Below are 23,573 nucleotides of genomic sequence, written 5' to 3'. Positions count from 1 at the left end.
TGCAGGTACCCCGGTTTCCTCCCACACTCCAAAGACATGCAGGTAGGTTTATTGGCTTCTGTCCAAAATTGGCCCTAGTATATGAATGGGGACCTTGGATTGTGGGCTCCTTGAGGGTAGGGAATGATGTGAGTGTGCAATGTACAGGGATAGGGACAATTGTAGACACACACTCAGGTTGAACTGGATGGATTGGTGTCTAGGCCTGTGTACAGGCCTATCCAGCTGCAATAGTAAAATTTTAGCTGGGTGGTCAGGGAGTGGTAAAACCATGGCTCAACCACCTGTTTTGACTGTCCTCACCTCTGGTCGGCCATGTAAAAGCACCCAAAATGTTTAGCATTGAATATAATTTCACCTGCTGAAAAAGTAAGCTACATTTGTGTTTTAAACATAGACATCAGAGTCAACGAAATTATGCCTAAAGGCTTTGTCGTTTTTAGACATGCGTCACCCTTCCATGTGCTCCTTGCTGTTATAGGTTGGGGTGGTTGCCATTTGTTTGTACTATAATTGTATATAATTATAATTTTAGCTGCCATTGTGCTATTGCAAGGTGTGCTGTGTGTCCCTGTAACTTTAAGGAGGGGTGGGCTCCCTCCAGGCATAACTGCCCTCAATCTATCAATTATTATATATGTGCTCCAACTCAGGAGACCCTCAAAATTAGACCCCTTTTAACACTGGAGCATTTTGCAGGCGCTATAGCGTTAAAAATAGCAGTTGCAAAATGCCCTAAAACAGCTACTCCATTCACTCCAATGTGAAAGCCCGAGGAGTTTCACACTGGAGCGGTGTGCTGGCAGGGCATTCGAAAAAGTCCTGCCAGTAGCTTCTTTGGAGCGGTGAAGAAGTAGCGAACTCACCGCTCCTCCCCCGCTGCCCCCCACTAAAATCAATGGGGCATCGCTGCGATACCGCGGCAAAACGCCGCTCCGGCGGCATTTTGCGGGCTGATTTAACCCCTTTTGGGCTGCTAGTGGGGGGTTAAAACCAGCCCGCTAGCAGGCGAATAGCGCCGCTAAAACTACAGTAAAGCGGCTCTAAAACTAGCACCAATTTACCTCTGATGCTGGTGGTGGCTCAGTGAGAAAGGGGTCTTATACAGTTAGAACTGCAGTACACTGGGATGCCATGAAGACTTGGCCACTGCAGCTGACACATATTTGCAAATATGTGCAAACGAAACCCCTTGGTTTGAACGTGAACTGATAGACAGAACAATTTGGTTTGTTGCAGGCTGGCTGGTAAGTGAGCTGGGAAGTTTTTTTTGTTGTTTTCTTAAAGGGGTTGTAAAGGTATTTATTTAAATTTTTTTAAATAACAAACATATTACACTTACCTCCACTGTGCAGCTCGTTTTGCACAGAGTGGCCCTGAACCTGGTCTTCTGGGGTCCCTCGGCGGGTGTCTCGGCTTCCCCCCCCGCAAGTACTTCTCACGTTCATGCGAGCTCCCTCACATGGTGAGAAGCACCTGCGGGCGCGCTCCCGTGATACAGCCGGCAGCTATAGCTGCTCACTGTATCACTCGGCCCCACCCCCAGCACGCCGCATCATTGGATGCGATTGATAGCAGCGCGAGCCAATGGCTGTGCTGCTTTCAATCCATCCACTGTAACCAATCAACGGCCAGGCTGAGTGGCGAAGAGGATGTTGGGGGCGAGCACGGGACTTTTGAGGGGTCAGGTAAGTAAAACGAGGGGGCTGGGGGGGCCAGCATTGTCTGATGGTTTTTACCAAAAAAATTTTAAATTATTATACATTTTTTACCTTTTACCTTTAAGACTAAGACTTCAATAGTCTACCTATTGAATGAGATGTTCTTTGGGATCATTCAAAATGAAATTGCAGTGCTTTATAAAAATGTCTTGCTTCATTACAGATGCTGTACTATGTCAAGGATATTCCCGCTACTTTAAAATTCTTCACCAGCTTGCTTTCAGCAGAAGGGAAACTTCTCATAATCCTTGTATCTGGTAAGATATGAGCAAAACGTGGTTGTTTGTGTGGATAGAGACGTACCCAGCTGGACATGGATAGTATGGCTACCTTAACAACCTTGGCATTAAAAGTGGGAAACAGGACATTGATAGTCCAACTATCAAATCATCCATGGCATTTAAATCAGCCAACTGGACACAAAAAGTGGTCAACTGGACATAGATATTCCAATTATCTTAACAACCTTGGAATTAACCACTTCAGCCCTGGACCATTTGGCTGGCCAAAGACCAGAGCACTTTTTGCCATTCGGCACTGCATCGATTTAACTGACAATTGCACGGCCGTGCGACGTGGCTCCCAAACAAAACTGACGTGCTTTTTTTCCCACAAATGGAGCTTTCTTTTGGTGGTATTTGATCACCTCTGCGTTTGTTTGTTTTTGCGCTATAAACAAAAAACGATTTTTTACATTTTTCTATAATAAATATCACCAAAAAATATCTAAAACATTTTTTTTCCCTCAATTTAGGCCGATACGTATTCTTCTACATATTTTTGGTAAAGAAAAAACGCAATAAGCGTTTATTGATTGGTTTGTGCAAAAGTTATAGCGTCTACAAAACGGTTAGTTTTATGGCATTTTTATTAATAATTTTTTTTTACTAGTAATGGCGGCGATCAGTGATTTTTATCATGACTGCGACATTGTGGCGGGCACGTCGGACAATTTTGACACATTTTTGGGACCATTCACATTTATACAGTGATCAGTGCAATTAAAAATGCATTGTTTACTGTGTAAATGTGACTGGTAGTGAAGGGGTTAAGACTAGGTGGCGCTGTAGGGGTTAGGTGTGTCCTAGGGAGTGATTCTAACTGTGGGGGGGGGGGCTACGTGTGACACATCACTGATCACTGCTTCCGATTGCAGGGAGCTGTGATCAGTGACAGTGTCATTAGGCAGAACGGGGTGATACTTGTTTCCATTAGCATTTCCCTGTTCTTCCTCTCCGTGAGACGATGACAGGTATCCACAGTCGGAGCTCCCGACAGGTGAGCAAATTCAAAGGGACGTACAGGTACGCCCATTTGCGCAGCCATGCCATTCTGTCGACGTATATCTACATGCGGCGGTCGGGAACCGGTTAAAAGTGGCCAACAGGACATGAATTGTCTAACTATCTAAGCAACCTTTCAATTAAAGGAGGCCTATTGGACAAATAGTCCAACTATCTGAGCAACCTTTGCATTAAAAGTGGCCAACTGGACATGAATTGTCCAACTATGTGAATAACCTTGGCATTGGTATTAAAAGTGGCCAACTGGTCATAGATAGTCCAACTGAGAGAATGGAAAACACAAGATAAGTGCCTTGGATCTCACACTGCATATTCACTATACATCTATGAGGCTACAGAACAGAACTGCCTAGACACACTCACATACTGAGAAGTGCACTGATATTTTTCAAGAGGCATTCCAGACAATGGGACATTTTTCTGCCTTAAAGTATAGCTTAAGGCAAAACTTTTTTGGGGCTAGGAAAGAAGGGCTATAACCCCTGTCAGTTTTTTTTTTTTTTGGCCATCTGTGTCCCATTGGGGACATTTCCCTTCACTTGCTGTCCCAAAAACAGTGAGGGAGAAGAAGTCCTACAAATGGATGGACTCCTAAGGGGTCACCAGAAGTGTCCCCATTAGATGATTTCCCCATTAATACTGATGTCAACCCTAAATTAGGGATTTCCTTTACTTTCACTCTCAGTGATAACGGAAAACAGGACAAATAGAGAGGGAGAATCTCCCTAATGAGCACAGACAACAATAAAAACTAGCAGGTGTCCTAATCCTCCTCCACTCCACCCAATACTAAAAAAAAAATGACCTTTAGTAAGCAATGTCACCCTTCGACAGGAAGTGTGTTACTGGCAGGGCCACCAGGTGAAAATAAAATTAAAAAATAAAGCGAATGCAACCACCACATCTAAAGATTGGCGTATTGACATTTTATAAATTTTTATTCTTGGGTTAAGATATACTATAAGGTTTGTGTGAAAAGTTAAGGGTCCAAAGGGCCACACTCTGAGGTTAGGATAAGGAGGAGCTTAGGTTTTTAAGGTTTGTGTAAGAGTCTAAATGGGAGGAAATGCTCCATTTGCATTAGAGCCCAATGGGTTTGAAGCAATAGTCCCCAAACTGTGGCCTAGGGCCAGATGTGGTCCTTTGCTTGCCATTATCTGGCCCTTGGAGTACTATTCCTTCCTCTGAAATCAACAATAGGGCATAATTCTTGCCGTTGACACCAACAGTGGGGCAATTTTCTTCCCACTGACACCATTAATGGGCCACTATTCCTCCCACTGACAACAATAATGGGCCAATATTCCCTTCACCCAAAGAGGGGGAATTGTTTACTGCCACTAATGTCAGGACATTTTCTACTCCCACTGGCCACACTCTGCCCCCCTAAAGTTTGAAAGACCGTAAACTGCCCATTTATTTTAGCTTGGGGGGGGGGGGGGTTGAGAGAAAAAGGTGTAATACTTGCCCCATTTCTCACTCTGGTAGGTTCCCTCCATCTGTGTTATTGGCCCCCAAAATCCTTTTCTCTTATGCCGCGTACACACGATCGGAATTTCGGCCAGCAAAAGACCGATGAGAGCTTTTCATGGGAAAATGCGACCGTGTGTATGCTCCATCGGAATTTAGCTGGCTGAATTCCCCCCAGCAAAAATTTGAGGGCTTGTTCTCAATTTTCCAGATGGAAAAATTCAGATCGTGTGTATGCAATTCCGACATGCAAAAAAACATGCATGCTCAGATTCAACTACGAGACAGAAGCTATTGGCTACTGGCTACTGAACTTCCTTTTTATAGTCCCGTCGTACGTGTTGTACGTCACCGCGTTCTTGGCGGTCAGAAATTTGGTGTGACCGTGTGTAGGCAAGACAGCTTAAGCGGAATTCCGTCAGGAAAACCATCAGACCTTTTTCCGACCATAATTCCGATCATGTGTACACAGCATAAGACTCTCCAGGCCAGCGGTTGCATGCTGAAGTCATCAAATACAATAGAGGGCCAATCGTTCTGTGCTTTATGTGTGGACAGCAAAGGCCAGAGTGTCAGAGAGAACAGGACAGCGCTGAAGCCAGCCAAGGTGAGGTACATAGTAATTTTTACAGCTTATTCCTTTACTCCAAGACTTATTGGGCATTTAACCCTTGTACTGTGCAGGTTGGTCCACTGCAAGGGTCATTTTTATACAATTACTGGAGTTGAGGTTTAAAGCCACCACCATTGTATCTGAAAAGTCTAAAGAGGGGGTTGGCAATGCGTCGTTTGTGGGCAGGTGACGTTTAGACCGCGATCCTTCCTTGCCGACACCTGGAACCTGGGCAGGAGAGGCGGTGAGAGTAGCATTTACTAGAATCTTCTCTCCTTTATTCCTGCAGCTGTTAAAAGCCTCCTCACCTCCTCTCCCACCCCTCTGGTGGCATTCAGAGGCTGCAGGGGGAATCGGTATCAGTAAATGACATTCCCCCCATCCCTCCTGTCACCATTCCTCCTCTTTCAGCTGCCCTACACCCTGTGTGCTCCCCCCCCCCCCCCCGCAGCTCTGGCAGCTTTCTACCTCTTCTATCCCATGGGCTGCTGCAGGGGATGTTTCAGGATAGAGCGGGCCATCTTTAATATTGATTGGACCCTGGGCAAACATTTTCTTGGACCCCCGCTCTGAGACATACAGTAATTAGCAGCTAGACTCATAATGAGTTTACTGCAGCAGATCAGGCAGCGATTGCGATTGGTTGCCAGAGGTTACAGCATATCATTACCGCTCACTGATTGCTAGAGGTTACAGGACATCATTACCACTCACTGATTAGCTGCTAGAGGTTACGGCACATCATTTCTGCTTGCTGATTGGTTGCTAGAGGTTACAGAACATTACTGTTTACTGATTGGTTTCTAGAGATTAATGCAAATCATTATTGCTCACTGATTGGTTGCTAGAGGTTTCTGTACATCATTACCTCTGCATCAAATTGTGGGTGTGGCCAAACTGCATTAACATTGAGGTGTTTGGGGGTGCGCCAGGTGCAGAGTGCAAGCCTCTTCTCCCCCGTATCCCAGTACAGAGTTCCACCACCTCCAAGTACATGGCTCTCCTCCCACCCCTTACCCCCCCCCCCATTCCAGCCCAGAGCTCTCCTAACACCACCCCCCCATTCCAGTATAGAGCTCCACTCCCCCCCCCCCCCTCCAAGTATAAGGTTCTCTTCCAACACCTGATTCCAAGTACACAGTTTTCCTCTCAAAAATCCTACTCTCAGCATGTTCGATGTGTGTGCAGCCTGCAGGTTTCAGAAGCAGCTTCCCCTGTGCAGATTCCCTGCTCCTTTCCTCCTCTGCTGTCATAGATCGGTGTATACCTGAGGGATCTGAGCGGCCGCCAGGGGAGGAGCACTGTCATTTGTAAATAAAGAAGCAGTGCTTCTGTATTTACAAGGAACAGTAGGCAAGCAGCCAGCATGTGACCAGCACTCTGCCAGACAGTGCAGAGCTCAAGGGGCGGGCAGCTCAACAATGACAGGGCCCTGGGCAGATGCCCCTTTTGCCCCACGTTAAAGATGGCCCTGAGGATGGAGGGCGGGGGAAGGGGCTGGTAAATATGCCATTTAACAGACACTTGCTTTTTTCTGAATGAACACAGCGTGTAATCGGTACCAATCACTCACTGTGTTCATTTATAATTGAAGCATAGTAAACTGGGTCTACTATGCTTCAGTTTGTGAATGAACAGGAAACCACTTAGCAGAGAGAACTTCCTATACACTCGCTGTCCAATGCAGCTGAGGCTGCAGAGAAAGAGACTGGAATATCTCTGTCCTCTTTTTATATCTCAAAAGTGAGACACCACAGGTCTGATTAGATCCCTTATATTTCACCAAAGGCTCCTAAAAAAAAATTGTAAATTTTTTTTTCTATAAAAAATAATATTGTAAAAAATAAAATAATAAAAATAAAAACCTTCAGACACCATCCACTCCCCTACTGTTACTGTCCACTGCTCTACTGACAAGTCCACTGCCAACTGACACCATCCACTGCCAACCCTACGGACACCTTCAACTGCCCTACTGACAACCTGCCCTGTTGACGCCTTCCCCTGCCCTGTTGACGCCTTCCCCTGCCCTGTTGACACCTTCCCCTGCCCTGTTGATGCCTTCCTCTGCCCTGTTGACGCCTTCCTCTGCCCTGTTGACGCCTTCCCCTGCCCTGTTGACGCCTTTCCCTGCCCTGTTGACGCCTTCCCCTGCCCTGTTGACGCCTTCCCCTGCCCTGTTGACGCCTTCCCCTGCCCTGTTGACGCCTTCCCCTGCCCTGTTGACGCCTTCCCCTGCCCTGTTGACGCCTTCCCCTGCCCTGTTGACGCCTTTCCCTGCCCTGTTGACAGCTTCCTCTGCCTTATTGACACTGCTCATGCCCTATTGACATCGTACACTGCCATAGTAGTGACACCATCCACTGCTCTACTGATGCTGCCCACACACTGTCCACTGCTGTCCTGACTAACATTGTTTTATTACATTTTCATATACTATGCTAGTTAATAAAAAATAAAAATAAATAATAAGGTGCCGAACCCTGGTGATATTTGATGTTGTTTGGGTTGATCTCCGCCTCCCAAAGGTTGCCTACCCATGGTTTAGAGATACAGTATGTGGATATTCTTGAGGCATTTAACCCACCATCTATCCAAATCAGAAATATAATTTATGGGTAGATTGGCCCTTCATTTGTTTGTCCACTTTATGTCTAGTATATATTTATGAGTAGAAAACATATACTTTAAAAGTATAAACTTGCCTTCACTTTTGCTACCAGGGACCAGCGGGTGGTCTACGCTGTGGAAGAAATACGGATCCCGCTTGCCTCTGAACGATATGTGCCTGTACATCACAGCGGGCGACGTTGCGGACATGTTGAGTTCAGTGGGCGCCAAGTACCAAAGTTATGATCTGCAATCTGATATGGACATCTCGGAGTGTTTTGTGGAAGGGGACCGGAATGGAGAGCTGCTTCTGGACTTCTTAACGGAAACCTGTGATTTTAAGAAAAATGCCCCGGCTGACCTTAGAGAGGCGGTCATAGAAGACCTCAAGAGCTCTGGGTGCAGCTCTATATGGGACGGCAAAGTCATTTTTAATAACAATCTTAGTGTGATTGTGGTTGAGAACAACGAGGCATCACCCTAACCATGATATCCTTCTCTATTTCAATTAGGAGAGACTCAGTGCTAAAACATTCCTGGGCAGTCAGTGAGATTGAAGAACTCCGAATTACATGAGAAGACACTGCCCCTGTGCTAAGACAGAACATCCCGCGACATCTACATAAATTTGAGGTTGATAGGATTTTCTCTTTGTCAGATTGAGAACGACTTTCCCAGTACTTCTTTGTGGCACTGTAGCCTTTTATTGGTCGTTCTGTGCAAATGTTCTTCTAACAATTACCCTGCATTCAGTATATGAAGAGATTGTAGCAGGGTTGGATTGGAATATGAATAGTTTGTTTCTCTTTTGATCATAATTTTATAAAACATTTGTGTTCAAATATATAGAACCATGAAAAATTAGTATATTGTGTATCAATAATACTGAAAAATGTTTAATAAAATCCACCACGTGAGCTTTGATAAATTATAAAGAGGCCTGGTATCAAATGTCAATGGACCAGCATTTCTAGGACATCTTTAAATAACATCAATGAAGACATGTTGAAAAGAAATGTTGAAAAAGGAAATCTTGTGAAGAGACCGCCGGCAATTGCATGAAGGCTTACCGGAGATAATGGACTTAAAGGGGCGTATAGCTTGGTGTACAACCAGGCTTGTAGTGATAAACACCATACAGGATATAGAACTTTCAACAATCCAGATAGCCATGATCACAGTAGGGACTTTGAACGGTACTGGTCAGCAGCGTGTTCTCGACAAATGGTTAAATGTGGCTCAGATAGAGAGAAAGACGGCCAGAGGAGATTCACATACTAACACATTGAAACCAAGAAGTGAAAAAAAGGTTCCACACAGTGTGATAACATTTTCAAATGGTTTTAAAAGGTAAAAATTGGACACTCACATTTCAGAAGAAGTCAAAGGCTTAAAAAAGGACATGAAAAGGCTCAGTTGTGATGGCAGAACTCGATCCGATGCGTTTCGTCGGTACAAGGTGAAGCAGAATTCCTTTGTTTCCTTTCCTTTATTAAAACTATTTCATAACGTTGTCACACCATGTGGAACCTTTTTTCACTTCTTGGTTTCAACTTGTGAGTATGTGAATTTCCTCTGGCCGTCCTTCTCTCCATCTGAACCACATTTGACCGACCGTTCATTGAGAACACACTTCTGACCAGTACCGTTCAAAGTCCCTACTGTGATTGTGGCTATCTGAAAAATACTATATTGCATATCAACAATACTGAAAAATGTGTAATAAAATCCACCACGTGAGCTGTGATACATTATCAAGAGGCCTGGTATCAAATGTCAATGGATGAGCATTTCTAGGACCTCTTTAGGGCAAATAACATCAAAGAAGACATGTTGAAAAAGGAAATGTGGTGAAGAGACCACCACCAATTGCATGAAGGCTTACCGGAGATAACGGACTTAGGGTTGTAAAGCTTCCTTTTTTTATTTTCTAAATAGGTTCCTTTAAGCTAGTGCATTGTTGGTTCACTTACCTTTTCCTTCGATTTCCCTTCATAATGTTTTTTTTCTTTGTCTGAATTTCTCACTTCCTTTTTCTCCTCAGTAAACTTCACACCATCATCCGAGCGGTGTTTAGTCAGCCAGAACAGCTTACTGAACAGCTTACTGAGGAGGAACTGAAGTGAGAAATTCAGACAAAGAAAACCAAGAAAAAAAACATTTAGAAGGGAAATCGAAGGAAAAGGTAAGTGAACCAACAATGCACTAGCTTAAAGGAACCTATTTAGAAAATAAAAAATGAACCTTTACAACCCTTTTTAAGTCCGTTATCTCCGGTAAGCCTTCATGCAATTGGTGGTGGTCTCTTCACCACATTTCCTTTTTCAGCATGTCTTCTTTGATGTTATTTTCCCTAAAGATGTCCTAGAAATGCTCATCCATTGACATTTGATACCAGGCCTCTTTATAATGTATCACAGCTCACGTGGCGGATTTTATTACACATTTTTCAGTATTGTTAATATGCAATATAGTATTTTTCACTGTTCTATATATTTAAACACTGCATTTTTATCTTTTGGGTATTTGTGCTGTTTGTCTTTGCCTGTGCTGGCTGCTTAAAACTTTTCACTATTTAACACAGCGCGGTTTATGTTTTTGATATAAAACATTTGTGCGACTGTGATAAATATTTGCACATTTCAAATTAAAAATCTCCATATTTTCTCTAATATATGTAATTCCTAAATCTTTTGCGCCACCTATTGGCCACAATGAGTTTATTTTTACCATAAATACCTTTAATTGGGAAAAATGCATTATAGTTACTAGGCGGGGCTGATGATATGGGTAACTACGTAAATTAGAAAAAATATGGCGTTTCTTCATTCTGTTTGTCGCATCCGCACAATGAACACTCTAAATATAGACTCCGTTAGACTCCTTAGTGTGTATTAAATGAAACTAGTTGTAACAAGTAGAATCATTCTGATTACTTAAATCTGAGATCTTTGTAATTGACAAAAGCCAACTTCCAAGGAACACCCTGTTTATGGGTATATATACTTTGTGGATCTGAGGTGCACAACTTCCTCTCTCCTTTTCTGATTTGTTACCAATCAGATTCAACCTTCCGAGGCAGATTTAAATTTGATTTCAGACTTTTTATATAGAAGAGGGGCAATGAGCTGGCAATGAATGTAGTTAGCAATCATTTTTCAGATAAGCAGATTACAGGTAATGGAGTATGATGGTGCACAGCTTTGTTCACTGCATACATTTTAAGGCTTAGAGGGTATATTTATAAAAAAAAAAACAAAACAGAGCTATTTGTCCTGCAAAACTGCATTACGTTAGTTCTGTTTGAATACTGGGCTATTTTCTCTACAGGTTGGGTGTTCTTCATCCCCGAATAACATGAATCAAGAAAATACGGGTTATGGCCACTAGATGGAGGTGATGATCATAGAAAATAAGGATTTATTTCCTATGCTCATCAGCTCCATTTAGCTGAATCACGCTATGAAGAACATCTGACCTGTAGGGAAAATAGCCTAGTAAGATTTGATGTTGCTTCGCCAGGTGAATAGCTTGGTCAATTTATTATTTTTTTTTTTTAACTGGAGGATACCCTGTAAGATATCTACTAAAACGTATTATTTTGGATGGAAGAATGGGAACATTCCCCGACCCGCACATTGCCCTGTTTAAGAACTTGGAACGTCTGAAGATAATACCGCTAGAGGGATGAGAACTGGTGCAAAGTTTGAATGCTGCAGTTCATTAACCTGTGTCCTCTGTCCCCATGTCACTGAATTGTAATTTTTAATATAACTGTATTTCTAAGATTAAAGTGCACCTTAACCTCAAACACTTTAACCAGACACGGTCCTGTCATTTTAAAAGGCTGAATCCTTTTTTTTTTTTAAGTGCTCAGCTTTAAGAGAAAGACGCTTCCTTTCCTAGGGTGATAACGCTTTCTCAGTTCAGCTGCAATGTTGTCACCACTCTTGAGTTGGACTACAGGCAGCTATGCCAGGGGAGGACTGGGCTTGTGGCCTTACAACCAAGTGGTTCTTTCATGGTGTGTTTCCGTTGGGCTAAAGAAAATCTAACAGGTAAAGTGTGCCATGGTGCTGCAATTATATTTGGGAATGGAGAAAGGTGAGGACATGGTTTATTGGGACACACCTTTCACATCTTCCACATCTTAACGCGTTTTGCGTTTCACAGGCCTTCAGCCATAGCCTTCATGATTTGGGTGTAATTCCATTTTTTTTGGACTGAAATGCCAAAGGTCCATTTAATCTGTGTCAGAAACCATGAAATCAGGCCGAGACAGAAGTACAGTTAAATCCCACTTGTTTAATAATAAAAGTAAAAAGAACAAACTTAGTCAAAACATAGCCAATATTCAGAAACCAGAATGGATAGTCAGCCAAGCAAGGAGTCATGGATCAACGTAGTGGAACAGCAAGCAGGATCTGGAGCCAGAAGGGATGTCAGCAAAGCAAGTCTTGAACAGGATCTCAGGAGATTCTGTGATGTTAACCAAGGCGAAGGCAGAGATCCTCTGGGCTGGACGGCTTAAGTAGGTAGGACTGCCGAGCAGGATATCATCAACAGCTGAATAACTGTGGAGAGATAGGAGCTGGCAATTAGCTGACAGCTGAGCAGCCAGCTCAGAGAAGGAAGGGCTGAGCCCAGCCTTGACATTCGGCAATCCATACGATTAAAATTTAAATAACCTGTTGATTTTTGGAATGAGAAAAAGACAATGGGTAATATTTTTATTAACCTAATGATACATTTAAAAAATTCTTGAATTAGGGTGGAACTGTAACTGGATGTCATCTAATTTGCTAATTACTATAGGGTCTATTAATAATTGATAAAACATTAATTGAACGCATGTCACAAGTATTCGTCAAGGCTGCATGAATTTTGTTCATATTTTCTCTAATACTATTACTTCCTATGATTATCAGATCCAGCTAGTGACCAAAAATGCAATATACAGTAAAACCTTGGTTTGAAAAGTAACTTGGTTTAAGAGCGTTATGCAAGACAAGCAACATTTTTAAAATAAATTTTACCTTGATAAACAAGCGATGTCTTGATATACAAGTAGTGTCATGCCACAACTGAGTATAAAAGAGAAGAGGGGAGCCTCTAAGTGTAGCAATATGGTTACATTTAATGAAGGTCCAACATTTAGCAACTCGCATGGTTGATGATTAAAACAGGCACATCTAAGTATACAGGAATCCGGGGTAAAGCTGTCCACATAGACCGTCCTCCGCACCTCCATCAACATCAACCCTTCCATGCTGTGCTCCACGGGCGGTTCAAGCCTCACTTTCAGATCGCTCTACTGCAGGGTAGTCTTCCCGGTCACGATTACAGACTGACAGCAGTGAGAGACGGCGGTGTGGAGGACGGTGGACAGCTTTATCCCGGATGCCTGCCTACTTAGATGTGCCTCTTTTAATCATCAACCATGTGAGTTGCTAATTGTTATACCTTCATTAAATGTAACCATATTACTACACTTAGAGGCGCCCCTCTTCTCTTTTATACTCTGTAGCTCCTGCTGGATTTGCTTCTAATCTCCTTGTGGATGCTTCCATTTGTGGATGGACCTTTTATGGTTACACAACCTATCACATTGCTATAATCTTTTTATATGGATTATAAACTGAAGGATTTATGAATAAATGGTTGTGGAACGCATCATCTGGGTTTCCATTATTTCTTATGGAGAAAGTCGCTTTGACATACAAGTACTTTGGATTACAAGCTTGTTTCTGGAACAAATTATGCTTGCAATCCAAAGTTTTACTGTATTTGCTGATTGGGGTATTTCAGTAAAAACATATTAATTTTGGCCACTAGATGGAGCTGACTATCAAAGAAAGTTGCAGTATTGACAAAATATAGGGAAAATTAAGCAGGTGTGGACGAATGCTTATGACATTCGTTGAATGTGTGTTTTATAAATGGATCCCTATGTGTCATGAAGAATTTTTCTCAGTGTCCTGCCATCATCACTTCACTGAGATCAAAATTGAAACTGTCCCTATCATCTTGGGTTATAAACCAGCCAGCGGAGGATAGGTTTAGAACCCAACGGCCATTTGGTTCCAATTTGAAGTAAACCCCACCTATGCTCATTCAGGTTTACTTTATTGATCAGTGTGGTCATGTGGTTGCTTGCCATTGGGAGCAATATAATGGAAACCAGCTCCAGGGCGGTGTACAGATCGCTTCGCTGGCAGCAAGGGGCATCGTAGCCGCTGTGTGCAGTGGGTTCCAGAGGGGTGGCCAGGTCATTTGTAGTAGCTCACCTTTTCATTTTTCATACAAAGGTAAAATTTACCCTTCACCAGACCTCAAGGGAGCAAATGATAGAAATTAATTCTTGGAGTTTACATACACTTTAAGTTTTCTAACCATAATGACCATTTTCCAAAGCTACAGAAACTATAAAAAGTGTTGAGTCAAGGTGACCGGAATCCAGGCGGATCATCTGTATGTAAGAGAAAACTTGCAAAGTCGTTGCCGTATTTTCTATCCTTGTACATGCCAAAAGCCTTTCTTGTTATTTTGTTGCGGAGTGTAGATGTCTGTTAATGAATCACCCACCAGTATGTCCTGGCTTTTCTAGCAAAACTGAAAGGATAACAACATTTAATGGAAGCGGAGGGTCACGCTGCGATGTCAAGTGCCTTAAGAAAGGCTCGCAGCCTGTTCTATTCATTGTACTATTTCCTAAGAGATTCTTTCTTTTTCTTTAACTTTGTGTATTGTTAATACACAGGTGCTGATGTAAAAAAAAAAAAAAAAGAACAAGGGTGACGGCGTCCATCAGATCTGCCCTTTTTTTTTTTTTTTTTTTTTTTTTTTTTTTTTTTACTTTTGTCTGTCCCAAACATGTTTGTTAATATTCTTAGTATGCATTCACATTTTGTGTTTTGTAAACGTGCGTAAAATCATATGCATCAATTTCAATGGGCTGCCCTATGTGCGACAAACATGACAAAGCAGCTTATGAACCTTTTTGAGCATTGAGCTTTTTTTTTTTTTTTTTTTTTTTTTACTGCACGGTTTTCCCAGTTTGCAGTGCCACTAACAATGACAATGCAAGCACAACATGTGTTTTTCATGTAGCACCCTTGTCGTAAACAGGAGCTACTGGTAAATTTAGCTGTTCTAGGTGGTATCTAACCTGGCTGATTTTTGCAGTTTGCTAGAAAAGATGTGTAGCAGTGTGCAGAGGGTTCATCTGGAATTTCTAGTGTATACAAGTGCAAGCTGTTGGGATTTGAGCAACCGTATATATTATTTTTAAATGTGAATTCAACCTTAAAGTAAAACTAAAGGCAAAACATGGTTTTCCATGATGGATAGAGAAAGGGAGGATAAGACTTGGTTCACATTACTACCTGCACGGGTGCGCATGTGTGTTTCTGGGCACTCCCACCAATGGCTTGGGGACATGTAGCTACTCCCAGACCAGGCCAATCTCCCCCTCTCCTTGTGAGTTCTCAATGATGTCCATGTTTGCGGGAGGCAGAAAAGAGGAAATCCCTATAGGTGGACTTTAAAGGCACGTACTACTTATACGATGGAGTACAAAAACTATATTTTTATTAATACAAAATCTATATATACATAATCACAAAAAGTAGACACAAAGTAGTACAAAACAATTAAAAATAAGAAAACAATGTTAATATTGCAGAGTTGAGCACCCATGCACAAAGAGGTGCACCCCAATACTTGTTACCCTATGCGTTTCAGAGGGAATATACACTCCTTCATCAGGGTAAGTATAAGTTTTGTGGAACAGGGTTCTAGTGAAAGACACAAATGACAGGGTATTAGGGAAAAAAAGGCAAACAAGCAAGTTATGCAGGTCAATAAAGACAAAGCAGCAGTAGCAATATGGTTCCCGTTACTTACATAGCAAAATCTGCGCAACCAAGTCTGCAAATATAGGCATACGATATCTTATGGATTTAAAAGCAGTAAGCTCGAACAGTCGGATGGTGTAACTCTCCAGTGTATTGGGTCTCACAAATATAACTCAGTAGCTGGAGGGACATAAGGATGGTCCAGACCCCACTCCAGAGCTACTTTATGCTGAACTTCCCGCTGGAATCGTGAAAATCTGGGCAGCTCCCTTGAGTTTCCATTCCCGGGCAGGACAAAGGCATCAGGGGACCTGTCATGTATCGGATAAGACCAGCACTGTGTGGATTGCACAGAGGAAACCAGAAACACATGTAAGTGAAAAATAATGGTGTTTATTTACATAGGTGAAATATAAGTGAATATAATAGTGCACAACCAACACAAAACCACAAACAACGATATATACAAATATTGGGGAATACCAGAATCGTAACAAAAGCCAGGCCGAGGTCATACACAGGGGGGTCAGCAGATGGCTAAGGATGGGGAACCAACAGGACAGGGCGAGGACAGATGGATGGGCTGTAGAGCAGGGATCCAAGGCAAACAGGAGGGACAGGTCCAGAATGGGGTCAGATACATGCTCAAGGTCAGGATAGCAGGCTCAAGGTCAGGATTCAGGGAGAAAGATACCAAGGCAAGCATGTGTGGGCTTGCCGGGTATTTATAAGACTGCATTAATTGTCCTCAAGTAACACCTGAGTGCAGGAAGTGTTGCCTGCTCCCTACTGCCAGGATTCATCCACTGGTGGACGCTAGTACTGCGGCCCAATGGTGACATAACACCAGCAGGGAAAGTCTCTTCTGACAGTTACAAGCTGCCAGGAGACACCTGCTGGTGGACCTCAGTACTGCACGCCAAATGATGGATCTTACCAGTGGACGGACCCTTTCCTGACAGGACCTCTTCACCCACTTCCAGTTTTCAGCTGCTCTGGTCTGGGTGATGGATGGTCTGTTCACAAAGAGTTGTCTGTAATAGATGGGGGTTCCTGCAGCATCTTCAGGTCTCCTAATAGAGTCCGGCTCTTCTCCTCCCTCAGACTGGACCTGGGAACCTCCTGTCTCCCATTCTTCTTCTAAGCTGCTACTTGGAGGCGACCACTCCGCTAACTTCTCCAGGGACCCAAATTCAGCTATTAGTCTGCGAAAACCCCAAACTATGGCCCTGCCCCCACACCCCCCCCGTTCAGCTCACCTGAGGGCGCACCCCCCCCCCCCCCCCCCAGCACTGGCTCTTTCTGGACTGAGATAGCAGGGGACATAGGAGCGGCCGGCATTCAGGGACAGTTTGATTCCTGCGCGGCTGTACTCAGTTACCAGGTTTCCGACCAGGCCACAGGCCACGACAGACTCCTCTTCCCTTATGTCGCTGATGTTCGCAGTGGAGTCACCAGGCTCAGACTCTACCCTGCCTTTCGCATAGCTCCCAACTGTCCCTGATTTCCAGGGGCTGTCCCTGATTTGGAACAATGTCCCTCTTTCCCTCATTTTGGTCTGATCTATAAAGTTGTATATAAAATGCACTTCTTATCCATCAAAAAGTGTTTCCCAGTGCTAAACCTTTCATCTGATTTCTAAATTGCTGCATTTGTAAATTTCAAAAGCCAATATAAAGGAAAAGTAGTGGTAAAAAAAGCACTTGTGGGTTTAACTTGTTTTTCTGTACAATTTTCCCCTTAAGGGGGCGTGGCAATGGGTGTGTCCTATGCCTGCATACTTTTGCTGATGGGTGTCCCTCATTCCCATCTCAAAAAGATGGGTGGTATGCTTCTGGCAATGATTCTAGGCCTGCTCCAGCCTTCCGGGATTTCTGTGGCTGCACGCGACACAGTCCTGAGTGCAGGTTCATGTTCTAGTACTGTGGCTCCTGCTGGCTGGATGTAAGCCGGGTGAGTGGTTCGCCACAATGACCGAACAGGACCCACACACTGACCACTGCAGTCGGTATCCGACAGTCTGGACACAGCAGGTACAGCCGCTCCATTCCATCAATACCCTGAGGGCGAGTCCCCCGTGATGCTCCAACCGAACACCAGTGTCGACCAGTGTCTGCTCCTGCATATCAGGCAACCAGGTCAGCGCTGAGAGTATGAAACAACCCTCACCATCTTGCTCCTCTGCCTCGTGGTGTTTGTTGCTAGCAGGGAATGCTGGGTCTCCTCTAGGGCGTGGCACCACCCCCTTGCTTCTAGACAAGCTTGCATCTGTAAAACTGATAGACAGGCCCCTCCCTGCAAATGCTGCTGTAGTCCCTTTTTGGATTAACTGAAGTTTTCAGGTATACTGTGACTAGCAGAACTTGTCTAGGCATGTTTTTCAGCACTGACTGCCCAAACCAAAAAAAAAGCAGATGGCCACTGACTTCTCCTGAGGTTGCTGGTAGCAACAATAAAGTTAGTAGGCCATGTCTCACTGCAAGAAACTTTTTTAGCACAATCCCACCCACAGGCATACACAGGCTTACCCTGATCACCCTGGGCAACAGTAGACAGTTCCAGGGAAACTTTACTGTAACAAGCACGAATTTGAAGCAAAAGGTTAGAATTTCCAGCATTAGCAGAACGCTGGACATATTTGTAATCCATAGGCGCTATCACCCGCCGTGGTTGCCACGGTTGACAGCACATAATAGAACAGTTCCTGAGTTGCAGGACAGGCACAAGTGTCACGGATAGAACGACTGGGTGAGCAGGCAGCAATAATTGGCAATCGGCTCCTGCTGGTTGCCATGAGCAACCACATTTAATACTAAAGTACTGAATGCAGGAAAAGCATATTAGTCCTTCTACAAGTTCAATTCCTCAATTAGTGGAACAAAGTGCAGTTCCCTGGCTTGGTCAACTTCAGTTGCTAGGGGTAACGTCTCGCAGATTAGCTGTGAACAGACATCTTGGACGAGCCCCCATATATAGCGATACCCCTGCAGGGGCTGCTAAGAACTGTAGTTTGTCTATCGCCCTGCCCAGCCCTGCATTCGCTCCCAGGCACTCCAAGACATAAAGCAGTCAGTCAACATTGTTTTTTTTGTTTTATTGAGGGGTATAACTTGGTGGAGATGACAGATATGGGATGCCCAGCATGGATAATAGAAACAGCAACTCACTCCACCAGCACATCACTATGCTGCAGACTGTTAAGCCCCATACACACTATCAGATTATCTGATGAGTTTTTCCTTCAGATTTACCAAAACCATGTAGTAGAAGGGCCTGCCTGATTGCATACACATTGAAACTCCTAAGGTTTGTCCTCATATTATATGGTATTGGTAAATCTGAAGGAAAAACTCAGCAGATAATCTGATAGTGTGTATGGGGCTTTACTCCTAGTCACCTCCAGCTCATGACTTGGTTCCCCAGGAACTGCTAGCACTATTTGTTGGTTAGGCCTCACGCTGACTTAGCTAGGCCTCAGCAAATGCCCTTTGCAGGCTGGGACCACGGGCCCCAATGTTGTAGTGGAAAAGTCCTTGCACTAGCTGCCCTAACGTTGGCTATTGATCCCAGTTTGCCCTCTTCAGGCCCTGTCAGCCCTCCTGGCTGCCTCTTTCCACTGCCCCTTCCATAACGGTCCACTCTTATGGTTCCGCACACATCTCAGACTACAAACTCCCAGTCCTCCCAGGCCTGCCTCCTCGGTGCTCCTGACTGTGCTTCACTCACCAGGCCTCCTGGCTATGATCAGTTGTCCTCCCTGTTTAGTCTCTTAGCAGTGCTCTCTCCTGCTGTCCAGGACCTCTTCATGTATTCCTGAAAGTCACACCAACTGCATCCGAGCCCAGGCCGACCCCCCCCTCCCCCGTACTGGGGAGCTCCCTCAAAGGCCCTGATAGCCACCACACCCCCTCACTTCAGGTCTTCCATCCGACAACCACCCCCAGTTGGACTGGCCCTGGGTGTTTAACCACTTCCAGGCCAAGGCCGTCATAGGATGTCCTTGAATTTCAGTGGAAATATCTGAATAATGCCTGCAGCTACAGGCATCATTCAGATATCCTCGTTTTCATCCATCGATTCTGTGCACAATATGAATGATCATAGTGGCAGTTCATTCTTACAGGCGACGGGAGGGGACATCCCCCCTCCCGCCACCATCCGGTGCTTCTCCGGCCTCTCTCGTGCCATCGGGCACCCAGAAAAAGAATCGGCCGCCACCGGATGATGACCATAGAGATGACCGGTGACCAGATGGTCACTGGTCATCTCTATGACCATAAGAGGCCTGGGCGTGGCATTATGATGTCACGTCCGGACTGCAATTGTAAACAAAGCCGTGATCATGGTTGGTAAGCATGAGATTGTGATTTTTTTTTTTTGATCTTGTGCGTTCCAGCCTGGAGGAGTGATGTGGGGTCTTATTGACCCACATCTCTCCATAAAAAGGACCTGTCAAGCACCATTCCTATTACAAGGGATGTTTACATTCCTTGTAATAGGAATAAAAGTGATCAAAAAAAAGAAAAATGTAAAAGAGAAAGTGTAAAAATAAAGTAAAATAAACAATAATTTATTTTTTAAACGCTCCTGTCCCTTGAGCTGGTGCTCAGAAGTGAACGCACATGTAAGTCCAACCCACATATGTAAACGCCTTTTAAGCCATGTGAGGTATCGCCGCGTGCATTAGAGCACGAGCAACAATTCTAGCACTAGACCTCCTCTGTAACGCTAAACTGGTAACCTGTAAAAAAGTTTAAAGCATCGCCTATGGAGATTTTTAAGTACCGAAGTTTGCCGCCATTCTATGAATGTGTGCAATTTTAAAGCGTGACATGTTGGGTATCTATTTACTCAACGTAACGTCATCTTTCACGTTATATAAAAAACAAAATAGGCTAACTTTACTGTTTTGTTATTTTTAAATTTATGAAACAACTTTTTTTCCCCCCAAAAATGCGTTTGAAAAATTGTTGCGCAAATGCCGCGCGAGATAAAAAGTTCCAATGACCGCCTATTTTATTCCCTAGGGCAGTGATGGCGAACCTTGGCACCCCAGATGTTTTGGAACTACATTTCCCATGATGCTCAACTACACTGCAGAATGCATAAGCATCATGGGAAATGTAGTTCCAAAACATCTGGGGTGCCAAGGTTCGCCATCACTGCCCTAGGGTGTCTGCTAAAAAAAAACATATATAATGTTAGGGGGTTCTGAATAATTTTGTAGCAAAAAAATTATGATTTTTACATGTGGGAGAGGAGCGCCAGAATAGACCCGGTATGAAAGTGGTTAAAGAGGCCTGCCCCCTACCAATCCAAGTTGGGGATTGGTCAGGGCTCCCTAGAATAACCCAGGTTGCTCCACCCCCCATCCCACCTCTCTTTCCAGAAAGCACTAGAAGCTTCTGGAAAGTAATAGGAGGTTCTGCTGACACCACCTGAGAGTCACCCAGCCGTACCCTGAGCCACTCCCAGTCCAACATGAAAACAAACAGGCCTAGCAACCAGCCAGGCCTGCTTAAATGCACCAATTCTCTCAAGCACACTACTAGAGGGTGCTACAGTAATTAGAATACTTACATGCACGTGATCTCTTTCACAAATAAATCTACAAACCTCATATATTCCCTTTAAATATATCGTCCTAATTTTTTTGTTCTATAGCAATCAGGGTGCAGAACAGACAATGGTAGATGGACTGATAAAACAAAAAAAAATGTGATACAATACACAGCGGTACAGAAGCAGATACAATGTTTCTTCCTCTCCTTGCTACTACATCAAAATGAGTTACCTCAGCAGTTGGATTTGTGCAAGAGATAAAGGCCTAAGTGAAGAATGGGTGTCTTCAAGGTGAATTTGATTTACAGAGGCTGTCAAAAAAGCAGGCAGTGTGCCCGGGAGCCCTTGTTATCCATGCTGCAGACGGACCCAGAATAAAACAGTTCTCTAAAAAAAAAAAAAAAAAAGGAAGGGCTAGATTTTTTTAATAAAGGTGTGATAACGAGGACCACGTTCATGGCAGGGGTAAAGTCGAGCACTAAAAAAAAGTGTCACAAATCTGTGTGAACAATATATATACAGATACAGTACAGGGGGTTTCTTATATAATTCATTTAAAGCATCCTTTTCCTTTTGTCATTGTTTCCAAAAACCATTGTTGACTATACAATCTTTTCCCAATAGACCCAGGTATTCCTTCCTTGGGTACCAACATAGCCCAGACTTCAAAGATGGCTCGCCCGATTTTTGTGCATACTAGACATGTGCGTTTTGTTTTCTTAAAAATCCGTATTTGCGTGATTTGGAGTTTCGGATGTACTTGAATCTCCAAATCACAATAATAACAGATCTCAACTAATCCTAAATAAATTACAATAAAAACAACAAATTAATTTGTATTGATCCCCTTCATTCGGATACAAAAATAGGAGAGTCGCCCTGGGACTTTAAATGAGGTGGTCACAGTTAGCCACTGAGTAACACGAGTAATAGTAGTATAAATGTTTATTAAACTAATACATGGATAATATAACATACTGGCTCAGCCAATAGATTTGCACAAAGTAAAAAGAATAAATCAATATGATACAAACATTATGCAATGCAGTATATACCAATGCACGTATCAGATAACCCGACATGCGTTTCGCAAGATCATTGCTCGCTCATCAGGGGTGGATGCGGATCAAGTGTATCTACATAGACAAACAGATGTGTCACAGTAGTAAATGTAAGAACAATGGCAAAATGGGCCAGAGCAAAACGGCCCAATACTTACCAATGAACCAAACCAGGGTTTCCATCGCTGAACCCCCAAATGGACGGCAGCAGACAGATTATGGCACGGGAGCTCAGGGGGAGAAGACGAACACAGGTACCCCCAAGGGGGATGCCAGACGGCAGACGTCTGCTTCATTCGGATGACATGATGTGATAGTTTGGGCCTTTTGTTAATGTTTGAAGCTTCCGAAATAACGCAACTACATAAGGAATGATCCGAATAAATTCAGATCCATTCGCTTTTATTCTAGTGAGCTTACTGTGAATATTCTAAGATTCTTTTTGGATTGGGGTTGAACTTGAAAGTCCATTGGTTTAATTTGGATGTGCGCAACCCAACAAGCAAAGTCAGTTTGGAATAAGGAAATTAATTCAACTTAATAACATGATGCATTAAAGAGGAAGTAAACCCTGATGGGTTTTATTTCCTCTTTATTTCCCTGAAAAGGTAAAGCATAATGGACTACTAGCATCGCATAGTAACATGATGGCAATAGTGTTTATCTATCAATACATTTATTAACCGTGTTCTCAGTGGCCAATGCGTGTTACACCTCATTTAAAGTGTAAGATCACCTTTATAGAAAAATATATAAGGTGAACTTACACAGGTCCCCCTCCTGCCCCCCGCTTTGGTATATCAGCGTCAGGAGCCCGGGGCTTATAAATCCTCTCTCCATCCAAGCGGCATACTAATAGCTTATGGGATGGGCTATGTGGCTGTTGATTGGTCGGCGCCACCCATGTGATGACGCTGACCAAATAAAATGCTCGAAAATGTCCCCCATTAAGCTGAGAGAATTTCTAAGCCCCCTACACCTGGCACGGATATACCAGGGCTTAGAACCGGAGATTACCGCAGTCCAGGTTAGCGGGATCGGGAGGGGGACCTGTGTAAGTTCACCTTGCAGAGTTTTTTGTAGAGGTGAACTTACCCTTCAAAGTGTCAGGGCAAAGTTATGTTTTTATAAGCTTAGTCCATCATTTACTTGTGCAAGGACTTGGCTCCCATTTTTAAAGGAGAACATTTAGTGTTGCTACTGAAGGCCACTGGAGTATCCTACAATTAACCACTACCTATCCAAGTTCAAGTTTTCATTAATGCATCCATTATTTATTCTTTAACCGCTCGCCGACCAATGCACGCCGATAGACTTTGGCACAATGGTAGCAGTGGGCAAATAGGCGTACCTGTATGTCACCTTTAATTGGCGGG

The 23,573-nt window shown here is 43.6% G+C and overlaps 1 protein-coding gene across 2 annotated transcripts in view; it reads left to right on the top strand.

Moving 5' to 3' along the window:
* The window catches only part of LOC143923841 (histamine N-methyltransferase A-like), a 38,388-nt gene extending 26,859 nt beyond the window's left edge, over positions 1–11,529 (top strand). For both annotated transcript variants that reach the window (XM_077447759.1, XM_077447760.1), the window contains exons 6-7: positions 1,885–1,978; positions 7,832–11,529. In XM_077447759.1, the coding sequence (XP_077303885.1) occupies positions 1,885–1,978; positions 7,832–8,202 (465 nt within the window). In that variant the 3' untranslated portion in view covers positions 8,203–11,529. The remainder of the gene's footprint in view (positions 1–1,884; positions 1,979–7,831) is intronic.
* The last annotated feature ends 12,044 nt before the right edge of the window (positions 11,530–23,573 follow it).

The sequence above is a fragment of the Lithobates pipiens genome, unplaced genomic scaffold, assembly GCF_037356315.1.
Source record: "Lithobates pipiens isolate NorthernLeopardFrog02 unplaced genomic scaffold, aLitPip1_a1.2 Scaffold_22, whole genome shotgun sequence".
Lineage (NCBI taxonomy): Eukaryota > Metazoa > Chordata > Amphibia > Anura > Ranidae > Lithobates > Lithobates pipiens.
Note: the sequence above shows the minus strand (reverse complement) of the source record. Positions and strands in the feature narration are given on the sequence as shown.